The following is a 19,028-nucleotide window of genomic DNA, read 5'->3' as shown; positions in this document are numbered from 1 at the left end:
ATGCAGACAAAGTTTGGGGCTTTTTTGTTACTATTATTTTCCTCTCTGTGTCATGTAATATTTTTCTTGATGCTCCTGTTGTTGATGTTATGTTGATTTGTACCAGTTTTAGGTACTAAGATGCCATTTACTCAACATTTGTATCTTGTATTTGCATTTACATACTGGGTTATGAAGTACTTAGGATAAAAGCAAACCTAAAACCTCTATTGTATATCTGCACAGTAGGCCTTGTGAAAAAATTCCTTTCTGAAAGTGTTACTTTATTTTTTTATCCACCTAGTCTACTTTTAATCTCTTCATAGGTTAATGCATAAAGATCCTGTTGTATTTACAGTGCTCAAAAGATCATGTGTTGTGAATTTATTACTTGTGGAAATATTCCATAGAGCACTAAATAATCCTTCAGATTTTGTATCATCTTAAATTAGGCCCTGCTATAAAATAGCACTCTCTGTGTAAATAGTTGATGAAGAAGAAATTATTTCCTGTCAGTTTTTCAGAGAAAAGTGATCAGGTTACTCATCAAAGTGGTTGGTGTGAGTCTATCAAAATTTTAAATTTCTGATCTGATATTCTTGCTTTTCTACTAGTCTGAGATGCCTTGATAGTAGGACCTGAGCTTTGGTGGTCTGCTTTTCAAAGGGGTCAGCATTGCAGTCATGAGGGATGTAAAGACTAGCATTTTCTCTGCAAATTTTATGGATCTCGAACACTTATTTATTTTTGAAAATTCTGACTTTTACCTGTAAATTAAGAAAAATAAGTTATTTGGATGGGATGATTTTTTTAATTCATAAACAGCTGAAGGTGATGATTTTTGTAGGCATGTGCCATGCATCATTATTTCTTTACAAGTAGGTTTGATTAGTTGAATGCACTTTTTGGTATTGTTTCTTTATTCCTTCTTCTAATATCTAAATTGTTGAGGTAGACAGGGCAGAGTCTTGCTGATGACTTTCTGAATGCTTGAGCTACATTACAGATGTTGTTAGTTTTGTTCTCACTTGAGAAAAGGAGAGATGACAGCTTTGACTGCACAACACTCCCAGCAATCATTTGTTAATTGCATAACAAATTGGCTGTAACTCCAAACATGTTTTTTAGACTGAATGCAGGTTTTTCTGACAAATATAACTTTTATGTAGCTGTATGTATTTTGAGCAAACTTTATTTCCAACCTAGATTATCTTCATTCTGACTGACAAGTTATTTTCACTAAATTCATTCTATACGATAATTACAATAGAGTTAATTGCTGTTAAGAAGATAAATATGAGAATAGTTCTGTAATGAAACAGGTAATTAAAAGACTTTTAGAACTTCAGGCAGGCTAATCTGAGTTACTTTATTATTCCCAGTTGACAAAGGTGATACAAGACATGACAGCATAGCTGCTGATCCAAAGTGTATTAAATCAGTGGAAAGATTCCCATTGAATTCAGCGTGGACTGGAGCCACAATAAATGCTGTAATAAACTTGGACCCACTAACCTATTGCAGCTTGGAGAATAAAGCCTGCTCTTCTCAGTTGTCGAGCTAACAGTTCTCTCCCAACTAATTCACGCTTTCTGCCTGTTCATCATGATTTCTAATTTTTAAATTTATTTCCTCACACAGTGCAATTATATTAATATATTAATTTGCTATAATTATAATATCTTTTTTCTCTTTTTTTTGTTGGCAGAGAGTGGGAAAAGTATTTTTTTTTATATTTTGTTCAGCTAATGCCATTTTAAATTTGATAATTTGGGAAAATCATGTAGAGAAGAGGTGGCATCCCTACTAACATTTAAATCTGTTTTAAAAATGCAGTGTTAACAAAGGGAAATTCTTTAAAGTTGTAAGGAAATATGAAAGGAGCTCTAGTTGTAAAGCCATTGTGGACATGAATGGAATATGCTATAAGTAGTTGGAAATAGTACTCAGAGTGCTCTGTTTTCTGCTTGTATGCTATAGTGACCTTTTTATGGCTACCCTGGCACTTTTTTTCCTAATTCATATGCTGATAGAGGTTAGCCACCAGCATTCCTCCCCTACTGCTGATGTTTTATGAACATAAAAAGAGAAATACCTCTAGCAAATGTGTTATGACAATTTGAAATCTTTCCACTGACTTGATGAGCTGAGTTCTAATAAACAGGTGCTTACCATTTTGTTAAAATCTCTTAATAATTTGTTAATATTTTGTAAACTGAAAAAGTGTTAAAACAGTGTGATTTAAAAAAAATTAGTGATAATGATGATTTATTTGTATTCCATGAGTGATTCCAATGACTGAAAGAATTGTCCTGCAGTGAGCACTTGAAGGTTCAGCTTTGTTAAAGAGTGCAGTAACTGACTTCTAAGAAAAAATTAGTGATAGTGATGATTTATTTGTATTCCATGAGTGATTCCAATGAGCTAGACCTATTTATACACAAACCCACTCTCTGAAGTGTCCTTCAGGCTCTTCTGAAGAGTCCAATTCTTCTATGCATTGAAATAATTTGGGGTATGTTTGGAAATTTTCACATAGAGACTTTAAGCTCGATATTATTCATCTTGGTTATCTGTACTAGAAAGTGAGCTTTAATTGCCAGATAAAGTGCTTTGGCATGAGCTTATTCTGTCTAGAGTAAGACACATGTTGTTCCACCTGTGTTTTTCCCCCTGAGGGAATGATGATATGTAACGAGCCTTTAGCTGTTTTCAGCTTGGCTTTGAGGGAGTCTAGGGATGTGGTTTGAAACTAAGAGTGAATCAATTTGGTGGTATGGATGTATTCATTACACATCCAATATACTCTTTCATGGTAATATTCCCAAAAAATATGAATAAATGTTTCCTTTTTAAATGCTTGTGCATTTAGGAAATTGCGGAGACTGTGATATGCATGTGCTGTAACATCACTCCCTTTTTTCTCAGTACCAGAAACTATATTTTCTTGGTATTAATATTGCAGTGGGTTCATTGCATAATATTGCATTCAAAAACATTTCTGATGAATTGTTTTTGTTGCTTTGAGCAAATGATGTACTGATACATTTCAAGTATATTAGTTAATGTACTATTTCTTGGACTGAGAAAAAGACATTCTAAAGAGTCACTGGACTTGATCAAATGTAGATTTTGAAAAGTTGAATGGACAAATCCACACAACTGTAAATTGATCCTGTGTTCTTTATCAGAAATTTCTTTATTCTCAAGTATCAGTTAAAAGTGGAGCTATTGATGTGGCTTAAATTAAATAATTAAAGCAATATAACATGTATGTGTTTGTGTGTGCATGCCTGTAACTGGTTATTTCAACCTGCTAAAAATAACTAGTAAAGATCTTGGAAGTTAAATGGTACAATGGAATCAAATACGTATACCTGAAGTGCTCAACATTCACTTCCTTTGATGTGATATTTAAAGAAGGACTCATTTGCATTCTTTTGGGTCCACCTGATGTCAGTAGTAATATTTAGAGCATTCCTGAACGCGTGTGCTAATTTCATTCAGCTGAGAAAGGCTTTTCTGAAGGAGGAAAAGCTTGAAGAAGATGTTTGGACTGGTATATGTTGTGTATTGGGCTGGCATCTGACCTCTTAGTGCCCAGAAAGTTGATGTTTATACTTCCAGTAATCATTGTGTCACATGTGCTGATTAATCTTTAAAAATAACAACATGTCCTTTTATTCTTGCCATGAAATTTTCTTGTTGACATTTTATGACTTAGGTAAATACCTGCTGGAATTTCCAGTGACTGAAGACCAAGCAGAAACTTTCCCCAGCTAATGCTATACCTAGAAACCAAACATAGAAAGTAGAATATGAATGAGGAAGACACTGGGTTAGAATGTAGGAGACATAAACATTTATTATTTCAGTTGATTTCATTTGCACATTGCTCACATTGCTGTTCTTTTCTATTGTTGTCAACATGTTTATGGTAAGTTACTTAACCACAAATAGAAAGAGGTTTACCAAAAGGATGATTGACTTTCCTTCCTCTGATCCAGCTTCAACAGAGTAGTGACAGTGTAGCCAGTTTTCCAGCTAGTCATCCTTCTTCTTCAACATGGGAGAAGCCAGAAAAAAAAATTGTTGTATCTGAGTCCTCAGAAGGTCTGAGTTACAGCCTCCTTGAGAGCTGTGGTCAGGGTGGTGATTCAAAGCACCCTAGCTGTATCTAGCTCTAAGTGCTGTATCTGGCATCAAATCTACAGCCTGCATTCTGAGAATTACCCAGAATGGTTTTCATTTCCCCTCATATAGTCAAGTATGAGTCTATACTTAGTCTATTTCTTTGATATGATTTTTTTTCTAGAGTGAAATTGATATCTGCATTCAACTCATCATTAAATATATGTCTCAAATAGAAGGGGTCATTTTTGTTTTGTATTAGAGAGTTTAGATATTTGGATTAATTGAAGTTATTTTAATTAAATCCCTGCAGAAAATACACAAGAGAAAAACAACTCATAGCAGGGCTGCTTTGTTAGTTTTATGTTCAAATAGTACTTGGGCTTTCAAAGTAAGTAGTTGCTTGTGTTTCTTCTGTGTGACCTGCTTGATCATTAGCACTGCATAATTCCTGTCCACAAACAGCTTTAAACATGAAATTGAGAAGCTGATACTCAAGTCTCAAACACTCAAGTAAATAGAGTGCTAGAAAATTTGGGGAAATGTGGCACAGTAAGTGTTTCATTTTTTTTTAATCCTTCCATAGTAAAATTACTGCAAATTGAAGCTATGGAAAGTCTTGTCAGAATACAGTCTGGGTTCTCATCCATAATGAAACAAAACAAAACAAATCAAAACACCATGATCCACAAGAGCGAATTTAAATCCATTTGCAAGATTTAACTAATATTTCTGCTAATATTATTAAACCATTTTAAGAAGCAACCTTTGCCTCTTATTGTGCAAATTAATTTTTGATATAGTAGTTAGTTTTAATAATTAAATTAAGCCTTTATGATTGCTGAGTGAGTCAAGGTGTGATTTTTTTTCTTTGTGCTCTGGAAGGGTTTTAGCCTTTTTCTAAATTTTTCCAATTTTTCTTAGCTATTTCTTAAACAGGTAACAGCTGCCAAGCAGACTTGGACTAAAGAAATTATCACAGAACTTTTTCTCTGGGAATGGATAGGAACATATAGAAAATGGGGGTTTTTTTTCACCTGTTATTTACTGCCAGATTCTCTCTGTCAGAGCTTTGGGACTTTCTTAGCCAAAAACGTAGGCTGGGCTATCCTGCTTAATAGCCAACAATGGACCAATTCTGTAGGAATTTTACAATCCCTTTTGGAACCCAATTTTACTGTTTTCTTCTGCTCAGTTCTGTGACCAATTTCGCAGAATCTGCCATATTTTTTAAAAAAAGAAAAAAAAAGCATGATTTATTGTTAAACTTACTCACTGCTAATTTAACTGATAGGTTCCTTACTATGGGAAAGAGATGTGGCTGAAAACTCAGTCCATCTGCATCATTCTGACTGTGAGGACAGAACTCTGGTTACCTGGTGGGCGTAAGGAGCACAGCAGCAGTCAGTGCCCTTTGGGGAGGCTTTGCTGGCCTCAGCCTCACTGTCTTGTGTAAGGTGCTCAAGTGCTGTGACCCTCATACATTTTTTCCCCATAATTTAAGTGGTGGAGAAATTTTAAAGCCTTTTGAAGGCTTGAGTATCAGTGTTTAAGTGTCAAACGTGGGTCAGTTTGTCAGTGTTTAGAAGTTTGTAGGATTTCTGATAAATGGGATGTTGGTTATCACAATCTCTAAGGCTGGTGCTAGCATGATAGGCAGAGGGAGGGCATCATGGTGTCACCTGCAGGGCTGGGAGTTCAGTTTTGTCTGCCCACCTTTGGATCCATGAGATTTGGTAAGTCTGATGCTCATACTCTTTTGAGGGTTCTTTACAAGAAACAAGAGTAACACCAGTTTCAGCCTGTGACAAGATATACATAGTTTTCATTTTCTATTAGTATTTCCAGCTTTCAGATTACAGTTTTCCAAGGTCCGTGGTGTTGGCAATGCAATAGGGGTCACTCTGTTCCACATTTAACATGTGTGTTTTATTGCTAATAACCGATTTGCCAAAAAAAGTGTTTGAAAACTGTGGTCTTAAAACTGCAAAGATCTTGGTAATGCTTTTTCCTTTCCTGAACTTAATTTAAAGCTGCTGTGCTGGTCTGGTGGATAATCATTATATCTATGGGAATGCTTCTTTGTATGTAGCCCTTTTTTTTTTCCTTTCATCAATTGCAACTACTCATAGTAGCAGATTCTGCTTCATTGAATTTCTTTTCCAGTTTTATACATTATCCAAATTTGGTTTGTCTCTTTCATTCTATTAGGATTATCAAGGATTTGCTATAATCCTTTAAAAAGTGTTTTGATTGTTGTACTTTCATCCAAATTATAGGGTAACTTGTACTTTTTTGCATGTCTCCAGTAAATCTCCAATGTATCATCATGTAGGCTTTTTCAAATAAGGATCAGTAATACATAAAGACTTGAGTTTTCCAGGTGTTTAGAGGGATCATGGGAACATTTGGATAGATAGATATCTTGTTCTATTGCTGTAATTTATGTAAGACCCTTTAGTGTCATCTCAGAATTGCAGATTTTTTCAGAGGGGAAGGAACCATTTGATTGAAACATAAATCAGAGAACTCATATATGTTAGAAAAAACGTCTTTTTTATCAGAAGAAAATAAGATAATAAAGACAATTATACTAAAGTTCTCTTCATCTGCCTGGGGAATTGACTGCAAAGCAGCTTGCTTATAACAAAATAGCTTTTGGAAATACTCTATGATTTCACATCTTCCAGAGAGGAGATAAAGTTTTATGATTATGGATATATTACCTGTAGCCTACAAGTTCCTGCTTTCAATAACAGGGTATCCTCTCCTACCAGGCACTGAAGAAATGGGGAATATTAAAGACAGCAGCAGGAAATAAGGAATAAAAATGAGTTAATATATACTCATTTTAAGACTAAAATAGGTTTTGTTTTGTTCTTAGAAAAGGTCTTCTGCATGGTTTCTTCTGCTGTTTGCAAGCATAAAATTAACTGTGAGGGGGATGCAAATAATCCTGGTAACTATCTCCAAAAAGCAGGAAATACTTTGAGAAATATAGCTTGTATCTTAAGTAAAAATGCTTACATCTAGTTAAACTGTATATGAGGCCCCAGGCAATTTCCTTAAAGGATTTTTTTTTGTGGGGCTGCATGTAAGAAAGTCCATCTGTTTAATATAATCCCAAACAAAAATAGACACCTCATGATTAATGAAAACTACAGGAAAATTTTTCCAGGGATTGTGAAAACATTTTCCTCTTACAGTTCAGTTCTTAGAGTTCCATTCTATTACAGTTAAATTCTATCTGCCAAATATTATCAAAGAATGGAAGATTTATTTCAATTGTTGAAACTGGAATAAAATATAATATTTACACAGAATTTTATAACTGTCATAATTGAGGTTCATCATCACAACAGAAACAAATTAATGCTTTTGGGTGTTGTGAAGTCTCAGCTGTGCAGGCTGCAGCTGAGGAAGGCTGCATCCAGGGATTTGGTTGCATACTGAGCTGAGCTTCATTTGGCAGTGTGATACTGAGACAGAAGTAGATATGGAGGTGTGTGGGATTTGGCTGCCTGGCCATGGCCACCAAGAGCCACTGGAGTTGTATGAGGTCAGCTGCAGTATCTGGCAGGCACAACACAGTTTTTAGAGCAGGGTGACATCTTTTTCAAAGGGTAGATCTGCTATCCCACAGCACCATCAGTGACACTAGAGATTATTTCAATTATCTACATGGCATTCAAGTGTCACTGTAGGTCCTGGGGTTACCCTGCAAAGCCTCCCCAGGCCTAACCAGGCCTTAGAAAGCTGACAGGCTTCTAGGTACACATAGGTGAGACAGGGTAGAAGACAAATGATTAAACAAGCAATAGAGGCTGAATAAAGAATAAGGACAGCAGTCCCTACCCAGTCTCCTAAAATCTCAGTTAGCTGCCAGACAGGTGCACAATGACATTAGTTTTTAGGCACAAACTCAGCTGTGTGTGATAAAACTGCAGTTGAGAATTTTTAGAATAAACACGACTTTAAACCAAAGAATTAGATTTGCTAGACTATCTTGCTGGCTTTACATTTCATGTGATTACAGCACTTGCTGATAAAGGCTAAAATAGTGATTAATACTACAGGCCTTTATGGAGTAAGGGAAGACTTCCCATTTAAGGGAAAATTTCAAATAAAGGAGGAAGGCATTGGAACAAAGTGAAGGTAATTGAGGTCAGATTGATGATGCTGAAAGAACTGAGGCAGTACTTGTGATTAACTTAATTTTTAAATACGAAGAAATACTGAATAAACCTTTCATGAAGTTTGATGTAAAAGAAAATGGGGAAAAAATTAACTGATTCAAAGTATAGAAATTCCCCAACTCACACAAAGAAATCAGTAAAGCACAATAGATGGTGTGATTTTTAGATATTCTGGCTAGAAATGCAATGCTACTTTCTACTGATATTATAACTGCATATATATTGATATTATATTGATATTGATATATATTGATATTATAACTGTGATATATACAAACCATTGAACATGCATTTTCTGGAACAGCAAGGAAAAAGAAACTTTGGAATTACAACTCCTTTTCATATTTTATATGAACAAAATGTGCTCGATAGCTTTGCAAAGGACATTCCCAAAGGCAGGGTTTTTTTCTATAGGCCAGTGAATCATGAACTATTCCACAGCACTGATTCTATTACTCCCAGTGGGTGGCAGTTTTCCCATTTGTAGCAGTTCCAAACATTGTTTTTCCCTTAGTGGCGGAAAAATTGCATGATGAATGTGTTTCATATTAAGTTTTGATTAAACACAGGCATTTGTGATAATTTTAGTTGCAATATAGTCTTCAAAAAAAGAAAATTTTACAGTCTTATAAATGGAGTAAAACTAATTGTTTTTCCCCATATTTTAAAGTTAGAATGCATTTTTTAATAATTAAAGTAAGGTTTCTTTGACAGCTTAGTTAGTGTTATGTCATCTTATTAAATATAACTTCCTATTCAAAATGTCTATGGAACAAAAAAAAAAAAAAAAAAAGAAAAAAAAAAGGTCAGATTCTAAGGATTTGTATTGTGAATAAAATCTCTGTTTGGGAACAAGACACATTTCCAAAGCTTTTGACTTAGAAGTTAGGTAAGAAACTCTTGCTATCTAAACTACCTTTTAACCTTGTCTTCTGAGAAAGTGCAAATAATTCTAATTGGCATAACCAGAGATTATCCATGTACATGGAAGTTATAGATTGGGAGAGATAATCACAAAACAACCAGTTCTAATTTTTTAGGTATTTTGGACCTGATCCTACAGAAATTAGTCTTGTAATTACTTAACCATAGAAGCTATACAGAAAAAATATCTTGTGGGAAATACTCATTCTTTATGACCAAATTAGCCACTTCATTGTCCTTTTATGCCAGTCTACATGTGGAGAGTAACTGAAAATCTCCACCCCATGCAGTCTGGAAATCACATCAGCATAAGTGATATATTCATTCTTAGCTGAGTGAATGTTAATGAACCATAAGAGAATTTTAAGGGTTTAGACCAACTCTCACTGATTTAAGGCTCTAATTTCCACATACCTCAGTAGTTCAGAATCAGTCAGAAAGGGGAAAAAAGGGGGGGGAAAGGAAGGAAATATGACTTAGTTTTACAATTGTTGTTCTTGGAGTTTCATCTTTCTTTGTCATTGATATAAAATTAAATGTTGTGTACCAGCAATTTATTTTAACCAAGAAGGATCAACACAGCTCAGCAGGACATTGTGTTTCTTCTGGGCATGCTCATGTCATGGTAAATTGTTTGTTGTGTTGGATGAGTGTGTGGAACTGTCTTCTCTGAGCCCTCCAAACTGCATAGAAATGTAACTGGAAGTCTCTGGTACATTCAGGACAAGAAGGTTGCTACCTAGTAGGATGTTTTTCAGCATATATTAAATCCTGGTTTATATTACAGATACAGACATTCATATTTTGGATTAATATTTTACAGCTACAGAAAAAAACCCCGTACATTATTAAATATTATATTAAATAATTCAGAACTCACCGATTGGTCTGGAAATTCCTAAACATGGTGACAAACATGCCCTATTTCCCATCTCTTTATTTGTGCAAAAGATCTAAGAAAGTTTTGCACAAAAGTTAAGAAGAGTTATATAACATAATGTGTTATGTGAGTGGAAGTCTCAGTATGAGGCATTATTTTCAAGTTATTTTTATTGCATTATTTAATTTCTTCCTTTAATGATAGGTACATCAGATTTTTGATGGTCTGTAAAATGCTCAGGATGTAATTGTTAACTCATATGCCATTGACCAATGAACTGTTTCTACTTCACGGGCTCATTATTTACTAAAAGTGGGTGTAAACTGCAAAACAGTGGGACTGTCTTTTGCACAGATGTAATTCATATGGAAACTATTAGGTTATGGCTGTTACATTCATGTTGTGTTTTCCCATAGAATGCGTTTGTTTCAGTGGTGTCTAGAACAGTCATCTTGTCTTCACTGCAATGTGTTATTTTCAATATTAGATTAAAATATAAAATCTGTAAGCCAAATTCTTGCTGCAGATTAGTTATGGTACAAGTATGAACATTGTCTGTCCAAAAAATTTGAATAGATTTTACTTGAGACAAAAAATCGACTAACTGAATGTAGACTTCTGCATTAAACATATACAGAGGTCTGTTTTAATCTGAATCATGTTCAATTAAATGATCACTGTTAGAAGAATGTGAGATATACTGTAGAGCTGAATGAGCAATGATGCTGAGGAAATGGCAGAGACCTTCAAGTGTTCATGAAGGTGGAAGCTAGAATGCATCAAGCAAAAGTGTATCTGTCTCTTTATAGTCACTGTATTTTAGATAATATGATCTGTTATGCTGATGGTCCCGTTGACCAGGGCTTTTGCTTTAACTTATGTGGGAAATCTTATGGATAATGTAAAGTGGTTCCTTTCCATGTGCCAGTCAGGGTTTTGGGGCAGGCAAGAGCATATGAGCCTGCTGAGCAGTAGACGTGGACTACTGCAACAAAAGCAGTGGGGAACAGTTCAGCATTAGTGTTTCACTGTATCTCTAGAGTAGTCTGCATGTTTCCAGCTGAAGCTCTTTCTCCTGTGTGCTTTTGGTGCTTTGAGGGATTTTGTTGTTCTTGAGTTTTTTTACTTGGTTTTTTTTTTTTTTTGGATTTTTGTTGTTTGTTTTGTTATGTTTTTTATTTGTCCCTGCCCATCTTTTGACCCCAAGTCATTTAGGCAAATGCTAAACAATTTCTGGTGAAATTATTCCCTATATTGAAAAGGTTTTCTTTTTCCTTCTCAGGGAATTCCTGGAATTCCTGGAAATCAAGGAGCAAAAGGACAAAAGGTACTATTAGCTGTTCAAAATACAGTTAAAACCTATACTATATATACCCATTCCAAACTAAGGGTTCAGGCTTAGAGCAGAGTTTTCATAGTGGGGATTTATAACATCAAATCATGCTGCAAAAGAATGGAAACAATTCATGGCATGTTTAAAAATCTCTTACTAGGTTTTACTTCAACTACTCCAGAAGGAATTAACAGTTTAAAAGGAACCATGCTAATTTCCTAATACATTGAGAAGCAATCTAAACTAGTTAAATCTGCATAGTTAAAGAATATATTAAAAAATGTTAAGTATACATACATTATTTTTCTCTTTATGTGAAAAATACAGGGTGAAATTGGACCGCCAGGTCAACCAGGAGCAAAAGGGTCACCAGGAGATACTGTAAGTCTCAAAATTGTGTTATTATGAACAAATAACTGTGGTGTTGCCATTCTGTGCTTGTCATAAACAAACATGCAATGGCAAATACAGGAGCAAACTAGCATTTGCAAGTTGGAAAGACAAGGCTGTGGTAAATGTAAGTTTTTAGCTCAATGATGTATTTTCAGCTTGGAAATTCTGGCTGAAAGCTGTGAACTGATTTTCTCTTTGTTACCCTTGCCATTACTTTAAGCTTCTGAATATTTTGACAAGAAGTGAGTTTATGTTTTTTATAGGGTCTTGGATTCTGGTAGTTGTTAAGAGATTGTATTTTTCAGTTTAATAACTTGTCTGTCTCACAATTTATCTCTCCCATCGTTTTTTGAGGTCTTTCCCTATGAAAATCTTCATCAGTGAACTTCTCCTTGACATACAGTAGTCAGGCTGGATTTCATCCATTTTGGTAGACAAAGGGGGTTCTGATGTCCCTTTGTAGTGTTAAAAGTAGAAGTAGTAAATATGGTCTTCAAGAACAAATACAGAATACTCAGTGGTTCTCTAAAAGGGCCTTGATATTCATTTCTCAATCATAAGTACTGTCACACTGTTGAGACCATCTTAGTACCTACCTTTCCTTTCATGACAGGAATAATCTTTTCAGGGACCATTCTTTCCCACTTACAGTGACTGCAGGGGTGTTGTGGTGGCTTGTGCCTCACTTGGTTGGATTACAGGAATCTTGAAGGAAGAGGATGCCAAAGATGTCAATGTGAACCTTTTAATCCTGTCTTTCTTGATGAATCTCTTTAACATCCTAGCTGAGGTTACCATCTTCTAGAGTGTGTAAGGTCAGACCTGAAACCAAAATTACTTGGGCTTACATCCCACTGCAGTATTCCCTGTTCTGAAGAGAATCCTTGTTTGGATGGAGGTCAGTAACATGTATGTTTGACCACCTTGGTATGTGCAGTCCTGTGTAATTACATGTCACAGCATGCCAAATCAGCCATCTGGGTATGAAAGTAACTACTGACCTAAGCATCATTTATATACTGGTGTGCTGGAGTGTTCCTCATGGTATGGCTTCTCTTCTCTTCTCTTCTCTTCTCTTCTCTTCTCTTCTCTTCTCTTCTCTTCTCTTCTCTTCTCTTCTCTCCTCTCCTCTCCTCTCTTCTCTCAATTAAAACTGATATAGTTTTTGTTGGAGACAGAAACTGAAATTAGTTTGAAATTTTAAAAATTCTGGGCTACTCTTTCATCCAATACATTTTGAATTTCCTACACAGTATACACTTATCCCCAAACAGCATCTCTTCCTTTCCTGACTACCACAGGCACAATCACTACATTACAGCTGTCAGAAAGCATTTTTAAATAGAGTACACTGGTTAATTTTCTTTTCATGAACCTTGAGGACTTTTCCAGCTACCTCCTAAAGATCTCTGGAAAAAATAGATCTCCTTGGCAATCAGTTATTGCAGTTGGCCAGATCAAATTTGGAGGAAACACTGCCTGAACTGGAAATTTAAATGTCCCTCCTCTTAATTAACACATGAACATTTTGTTCTCTCACCTGTGCCTCCTAACTATTTTTATTGCCTGTTACTGGAATTTCTTTCTCCATTTCTTTCTGAGCAAAGTTGAGCAAAATGCCAGAGGGAAGGCTATATCATCAACTCCAATAAAGCCTTGTGGGATTCCAAAGTGCTCATATTTATTTAACCCACCTACCATATTTTCTTCAAATTTTATTTAGATAAATAACATCTGGTTCATGGTACACTTGAAAATAATTTATTTCTCTTTCCTGTCACCTGATAAATTAAGTAGGAGATTGATGCATGGAATATCTGAATATATTATATGGCATTAGGGAATTTAAACCAGAAAAGATAGTGGGATTTTCCTTGTATTAGTCACACTGAATATGTTTGTTCCAGAAAACACAGATGGAAAGCTTGTGATGGTCTATTAATAGCTTGGGAAAGTTTCTCAGTAACAAGTTCTTCTTCAGTAATGACTATCCCTATTGCATTGCCAACACCAGCAATTTATTAATTTACCTGACATATAATGTCAGCTCTGCAAAATAGGACAATAATGCTATATTTTATGTCCTCAAATTGTTCTACATTTTCATTCAGGACATTCTCTTCTCTTCTAATTTTTTATAGTTTTCAGATTATGTTTACAAGCTTTTCCTGTATTGCATCTGAAAGTTTCCTTCTTGCAGCGTGCTGATTTCATTTAGTAGTCTCCATGTAATTTTTTAACAAAACAAGTTAAATATGGCCTAGTAATCAAAGTGTGAAAAAGGAAACCAAGAAAATGGACTTTATTTCCCCTTTTCCTGCAGATGTATTCTTGACCTTTAATTATACTAAATGTATTTTCTCATTTGCCTTCTCTGGTGTGTGTTTGCAGGTCAATGTGGATACATAGCTGATTTATTTTTTTTTTAAATAAGCTATTCTGTACCTATATTATTTCTGCTTTGTATAAGATAAAATAAGTGAAGGACATTTTTGGTGAGCATATACCACTTCTGTAACCCAAAGACTGATGTGGATTTCACTAGAAATGATCTAGTGTGGTGGTAGAGTGTCTATGGCCTAAAGAATAAGTTGCTATATTTATTGATGGAAAGTTTTGGTGACCAATATTTTCTTATCATAAAGCAGGCAAGAAACATGAATTAATCTGTGGTTAATTTGTGTTAATCTTTGGTTAGTGGTAAAGCACAGGTGAAATACCAGCAAAATGGTGAAATTCTGAAAACAATAGCTATAGAGAATTGCTTCTTGCTTTAGGTATTCTGAATTTTCTCTTCTATTGTGGAAACAAAGACACCCTTTAAGTTTCAGTTTAGTTTTAAAAAAATAAAGGTTTTTTTTTTTTTTGGCAAAGCTGTTATTTAAAAAAATAAAGTTTATTTTTTTGTTGCAAAACAGAGTTGTTATCTGTATGAGAAATTATATCTGTTTTTGATTACAAGTGACTTTTGCGAGAAGTCTGAGATAATGTCATGGGAGTGAATTGTTCCTGACATTTAATACTAAACAGAAGGTGATTGTTTTTATTTATATGAAAATGAAGATTAAATAACAGCAGTAACAGTGAATTTTGAAAATATTATCAGTTGGAATAAGTGATAAAATTTAATCTCTGACAAGTTAGATTTCCTGGCTTTACTTAATTGTTTGACTTTCTGTATCATTATGCTTTTATTTTATGCTGCTCTTACTGCAGACTGTATTTCACAGTATTTAAGCAAGTCCAAGTAAAACAATAATAATATATTGATTTTATTGATGCATGAAGTTCTAGACTAAAAGTGAAGTGACATGAACTGGTGAAAAAGAGAATTGTTAACACCAGATGTGGAAAATGTGATTAATGGGAATTCCTCCCTGGAAAGTATGATTTCAAAGAAGCATTTCTTTTCTAATGTATACTTGAGACTAGCTTTAAACAGAAATTAAGGAAGTCAGCCCTTTGATGATTAATACTCTTTAGCTCTTATTTTAGGTAGGGAACATGCAGCTAAACATCCCTTTATGAACATGATTCCATTTGTGGAGTCCAAGAGGTTGTATTGGTTTTGTACATGTGCTCAAGCATCGTGATCTGAAATAGCAGAAGCTATTGGGGTCTTGAATGAGTAGTTTAACTTTGAAGATTTTGCAGAAGATACAAAAGTGTGGCCCCAAAAGTTAGCTGCTCCTGATAAATCTCCACAAAATTTGCACAATGGGTCAAGTTATGGCAGCCTTTGAGGGACACACAGTCAGAAAGGAGAAAGAGAATTATGAAATGCCACAAATACTTCTGTTGGTTTTGGAAACGTTAAACAGAACCCAAAAAGTTTTGTGTCACTTTCAGTTATAACTAAGGATGCATTACAGACTGGGTCTTGAATTGAAGAATTTTTCACTCAGGAGTATTCCATGACAGCACTGTTCATTTCCCCTGTATGATTTTTTTTATATTGCACAGTAGCCCTTCATTAGAAGGTCTACTCTGGTAATTTAGACCATAGAAAGCCTAAATAAGCCACTGTACTGTATCAAAACTAGAGCCTGTATAATAATAAGATAAAAGACGACGTATTTACTGTTTAATTCACTAAAGAAATAGAATAATGATGCTACTAATACAATACCAAGCTCATTATTCCTCTGTTTTAGTACAGAAATGTCTCTGTCTTTTTCATAAATAAATAGGGTTTGATGGGACCAGAAGGTTCACTTGGTCTACCTGGAGCTCCTGGGCCTAAGGTAAATGTTTAACTCAATTTGCTTGTGACCTTGATAAACGACTGCTTTGTATGCAAATTTGATCTGGACAATGCCAGGATTTTGCAGCTCATTTTTTGGTGTATTGAATATTGGTGAGCAGCGGTATGATTTTCCCTGTGTTACCTTTTATGATAGTTCAGTCTCAAGAGAGGTTAGTATAACTCAGTAAATGGCGCCTGTCACCCTGTGAGGTTTTAACAGTTGTGGAAAGGGTCATGAGACTTTGTTTCAGCTTTACAGTCCTGGAAAATATTCTGCAGTGCTGGAAACCAGATAATTCTCAATATACATCTGAACTTTCCCATGTTACATTTATTTATATTTTAATTGTGTTCAATCATGTTATGTGCTGTTTCTTCCACCCAAGGAGCCAAACTTATTTCAGATGTAACTTTATTGATTGCACTGCAGCTACAGCAAGAACTAATTTTACCAATGTTCTCAAAAGCTAAAGAAAAAATACTACAAATTCAGATTGGTTTGTGTAACTTTTTAATTTAATCCAAAATTAGTTTTGGATTAAATTGTAAGTAAGTATTGAATTGTATGTCCTAGAGAATATTTAGGAATACAGAATCCATTTCCCTAACCTTGCATTTACATTTAGATCCCTTTCCCCCCTACATTATTCTACATCCAAAAGTATATATGCATTTATTTATAATTGTATACTGACACTAGCATTTTTTTAAGTATTAATGTTTTCTGTGGTCAAGAAGGTTGAATACCTATGATACAACTAAAAATTAATTAGCTTTATTTTTGTCTGTGAAAAATGCTTTTATTTTGTATATTTATCTCACTTAGAATATATGCTGTTTCTTAGAGAATTGTTCTTAATAAGCTCATTCTTACAGAAGTCCATCATGATGTAGTCAATAATTCTTAGATTTAATGCAAATCCTCGTGCTGAATATATGTCTAATTCCATAGGCTGTGATAAAAGCCAGGACATAAATAAGTATTTTGACTTAGACAATTAAATAAGATGATGGAAATGTGCGGTCAGTACGCACAAACTTAGTGTGACTGTGTGAGGCAGGTGGAGATGGGGCAGGTGTGCAGAAGCTGGCAGATCAGCTTTTGCCATCAGTATCTCATCTTTCCTGAGAAAAAGTTAAACCTTCAGGCTGCCTGTAATGGAGAAGAACTTCAGCCTTTCAGTCACTACCTGGGCCCATTTTTAAGTGTCAGTTTCTCAACAGTGTCTGTTTATGTTTGCTAGTCATACCACATGTGACAAAACATCATGATGTATCCACCACATTCTTATGCAGGGTGATAAAGGCGAACCAGGAATACAGGGGAAACCAGGATCATCAGGAGCCAAGGTAAATATGATTCTGGGAGTGTTCTAGTTAAAGAAGGGATTCATTTACTTCTTCATGATTTACTAATTTTTCCATTATTTCCCCTGTTTAATTATAAGGCAGTTTGTTTCACAGTAAAACATGAGTTAACATCACATTGCATCAGAATCTATTTGGTGACTTTTACTAATTTTATACTAGATTTGTGTAGGCTGTGAAAATCAGATGTTCATTAAGTTCAAACCTGCATACATTGTTGTTACTTGAGGTAGTATTTTTTATGTAATTTTGAAACATCAACTGTATTAAAAGACAATAAAAGTAGATATTGAATGTGACTTCTCTATACTTACCATCCCTTCAAAAATCCTTCAGACATTTCAGTCATCTTCAGTTGTAAAATTCCAAAATTTAGCCAAAGTGTATCATGTGGCCTTGAGAAACACCCAATGTGTGTTTTTACACACAGCATATCACTGACACAAAGCTATTGTATTACTCAGGGTGATCTAGGAGTACCAGGGGCTCCAGGTGAACCAGGCTACCCAGGCATTCCTGGTACCCAGGGATTAAAGGTAAGTATTTTTCCACTTTTACATTAATTGCACCTTTTTGGAAGTGCTTTTCTTATAAGTGATCACTATTTTACAAAATCCTTTCTCTAAATATATCATTATTATTAGATAACAGTTGGACACGTTTAAAACCATAATACGTCCATCCTGAAAATTGTCTTGTGATAAAGCCCTTGATGTGAAGGCATTTGTGGGGAGTTGGCCTTGGATGAATGCCAGGTGCCCACCAAGCTGCTCCATCACTCCCTTCTTAAGCAGGGCAGGGAAAAAAATCAAGAAAATCAGATGGGAGAAAGTTCATGGGGTAAGATAAAGGCAGTTTAGTAAAGCAAAAGGAAAGGCCACGTGTGGAAGCAAAGTAAACCAAAATATTTCTTCTCTGCTTCCTGTCAGCATGTGTTGTCCTGCGCATTCCCAGGAAGCAGCACTTCAGTACATATAGAGGTTTGGAAGACAAATGTCACAATAATGAAACTTCCTCTCCTTCCCCTTTCCTTTAGCTTTTATTGCTGAGCAGACTTCTTATGGTATAGAATATCCCTTTCAGTTTAGGTCATATGTCCTGGCTATGTCATTGAACGGTTGTGTCTTAAAGATAATCTAGTTCCAACCCCCATGTTGTGGGCAGGGACACTTCCTTCTGCTAGACGTGGTGGCTCAAAGCCCCATCCAACCTGGCCTTGAACACTTACAGGGAGGAGGTATCCACACCTTCTCTGAGCAGCCTGTCTCAGTGCCTCACCACCTTCAAAATAAGAAACTTCTTCCTAGTAAAGCTAGTTTCAGTTTGAAGCCATTCCCTCTTGTCCTGGCATTACACCTTTTTGTGAAAAGTACCTCTCCAGCTCTCTTCTAAGCCTCTTTTAGGTGCTGGAAGGCTGCTCTAAGTTCTCTCCAGAGCCTTCTGTTCTCTGGGCCGAACAACCCCAGCTCTCTCTCTGTCTTCATGAGAGATATGCTCCACCTGTCTAATCATCTTCATGGCCCTCTTCTGGACTTGATCCAACAGATCCATGTCCTTCTTGTGTTGGGGGAGCTGGAG

At 35.3% G+C, this 19,028-nt stretch overlaps 1 protein-coding gene across 1 annotated transcript in view; it reads left to right on the top strand.

Annotated features, from left to right (window-relative positions):
- Positions 1-19,028, top strand: part of COL21A1 (collagen type XXI alpha 1 chain) — a 90,757-nt gene that overhangs the window by 59,831 nt on the left and 11,898 nt on the right. Inside the window, exons 18-22 of the mRNA XM_041477444.1 lie at positions 11,393-11,437; positions 11,771-11,824; positions 16,027-16,080; positions 17,379-17,432; positions 17,915-17,986. Of these exons, the coding sequence (XP_041333378.1) occupies positions 11,393-11,437; positions 11,771-11,824; positions 16,027-16,080; positions 17,379-17,432; positions 17,915-17,986 (279 nt within the window). The remainder of the gene's footprint in view (positions 1-11,392; positions 11,438-11,770; positions 11,825-16,026; positions 16,081-17,378; positions 17,433-17,914; positions 17,987-19,028) is intronic.

The sequence above is a fragment of the Pyrgilauda ruficollis genome, unplaced genomic scaffold (assembly GCF_017590135.1).
Source record: "Pyrgilauda ruficollis isolate IOZ18807 unplaced genomic scaffold, ASM1759013v1 scaffold40, whole genome shotgun sequence".
Taxonomy (NCBI): Eukaryota; Metazoa; Chordata; class Aves; order Passeriformes; family Passeridae; genus Pyrgilauda; species Pyrgilauda ruficollis.
This window is presented reverse-complemented; position numbering and strand designations above follow the sequence as displayed.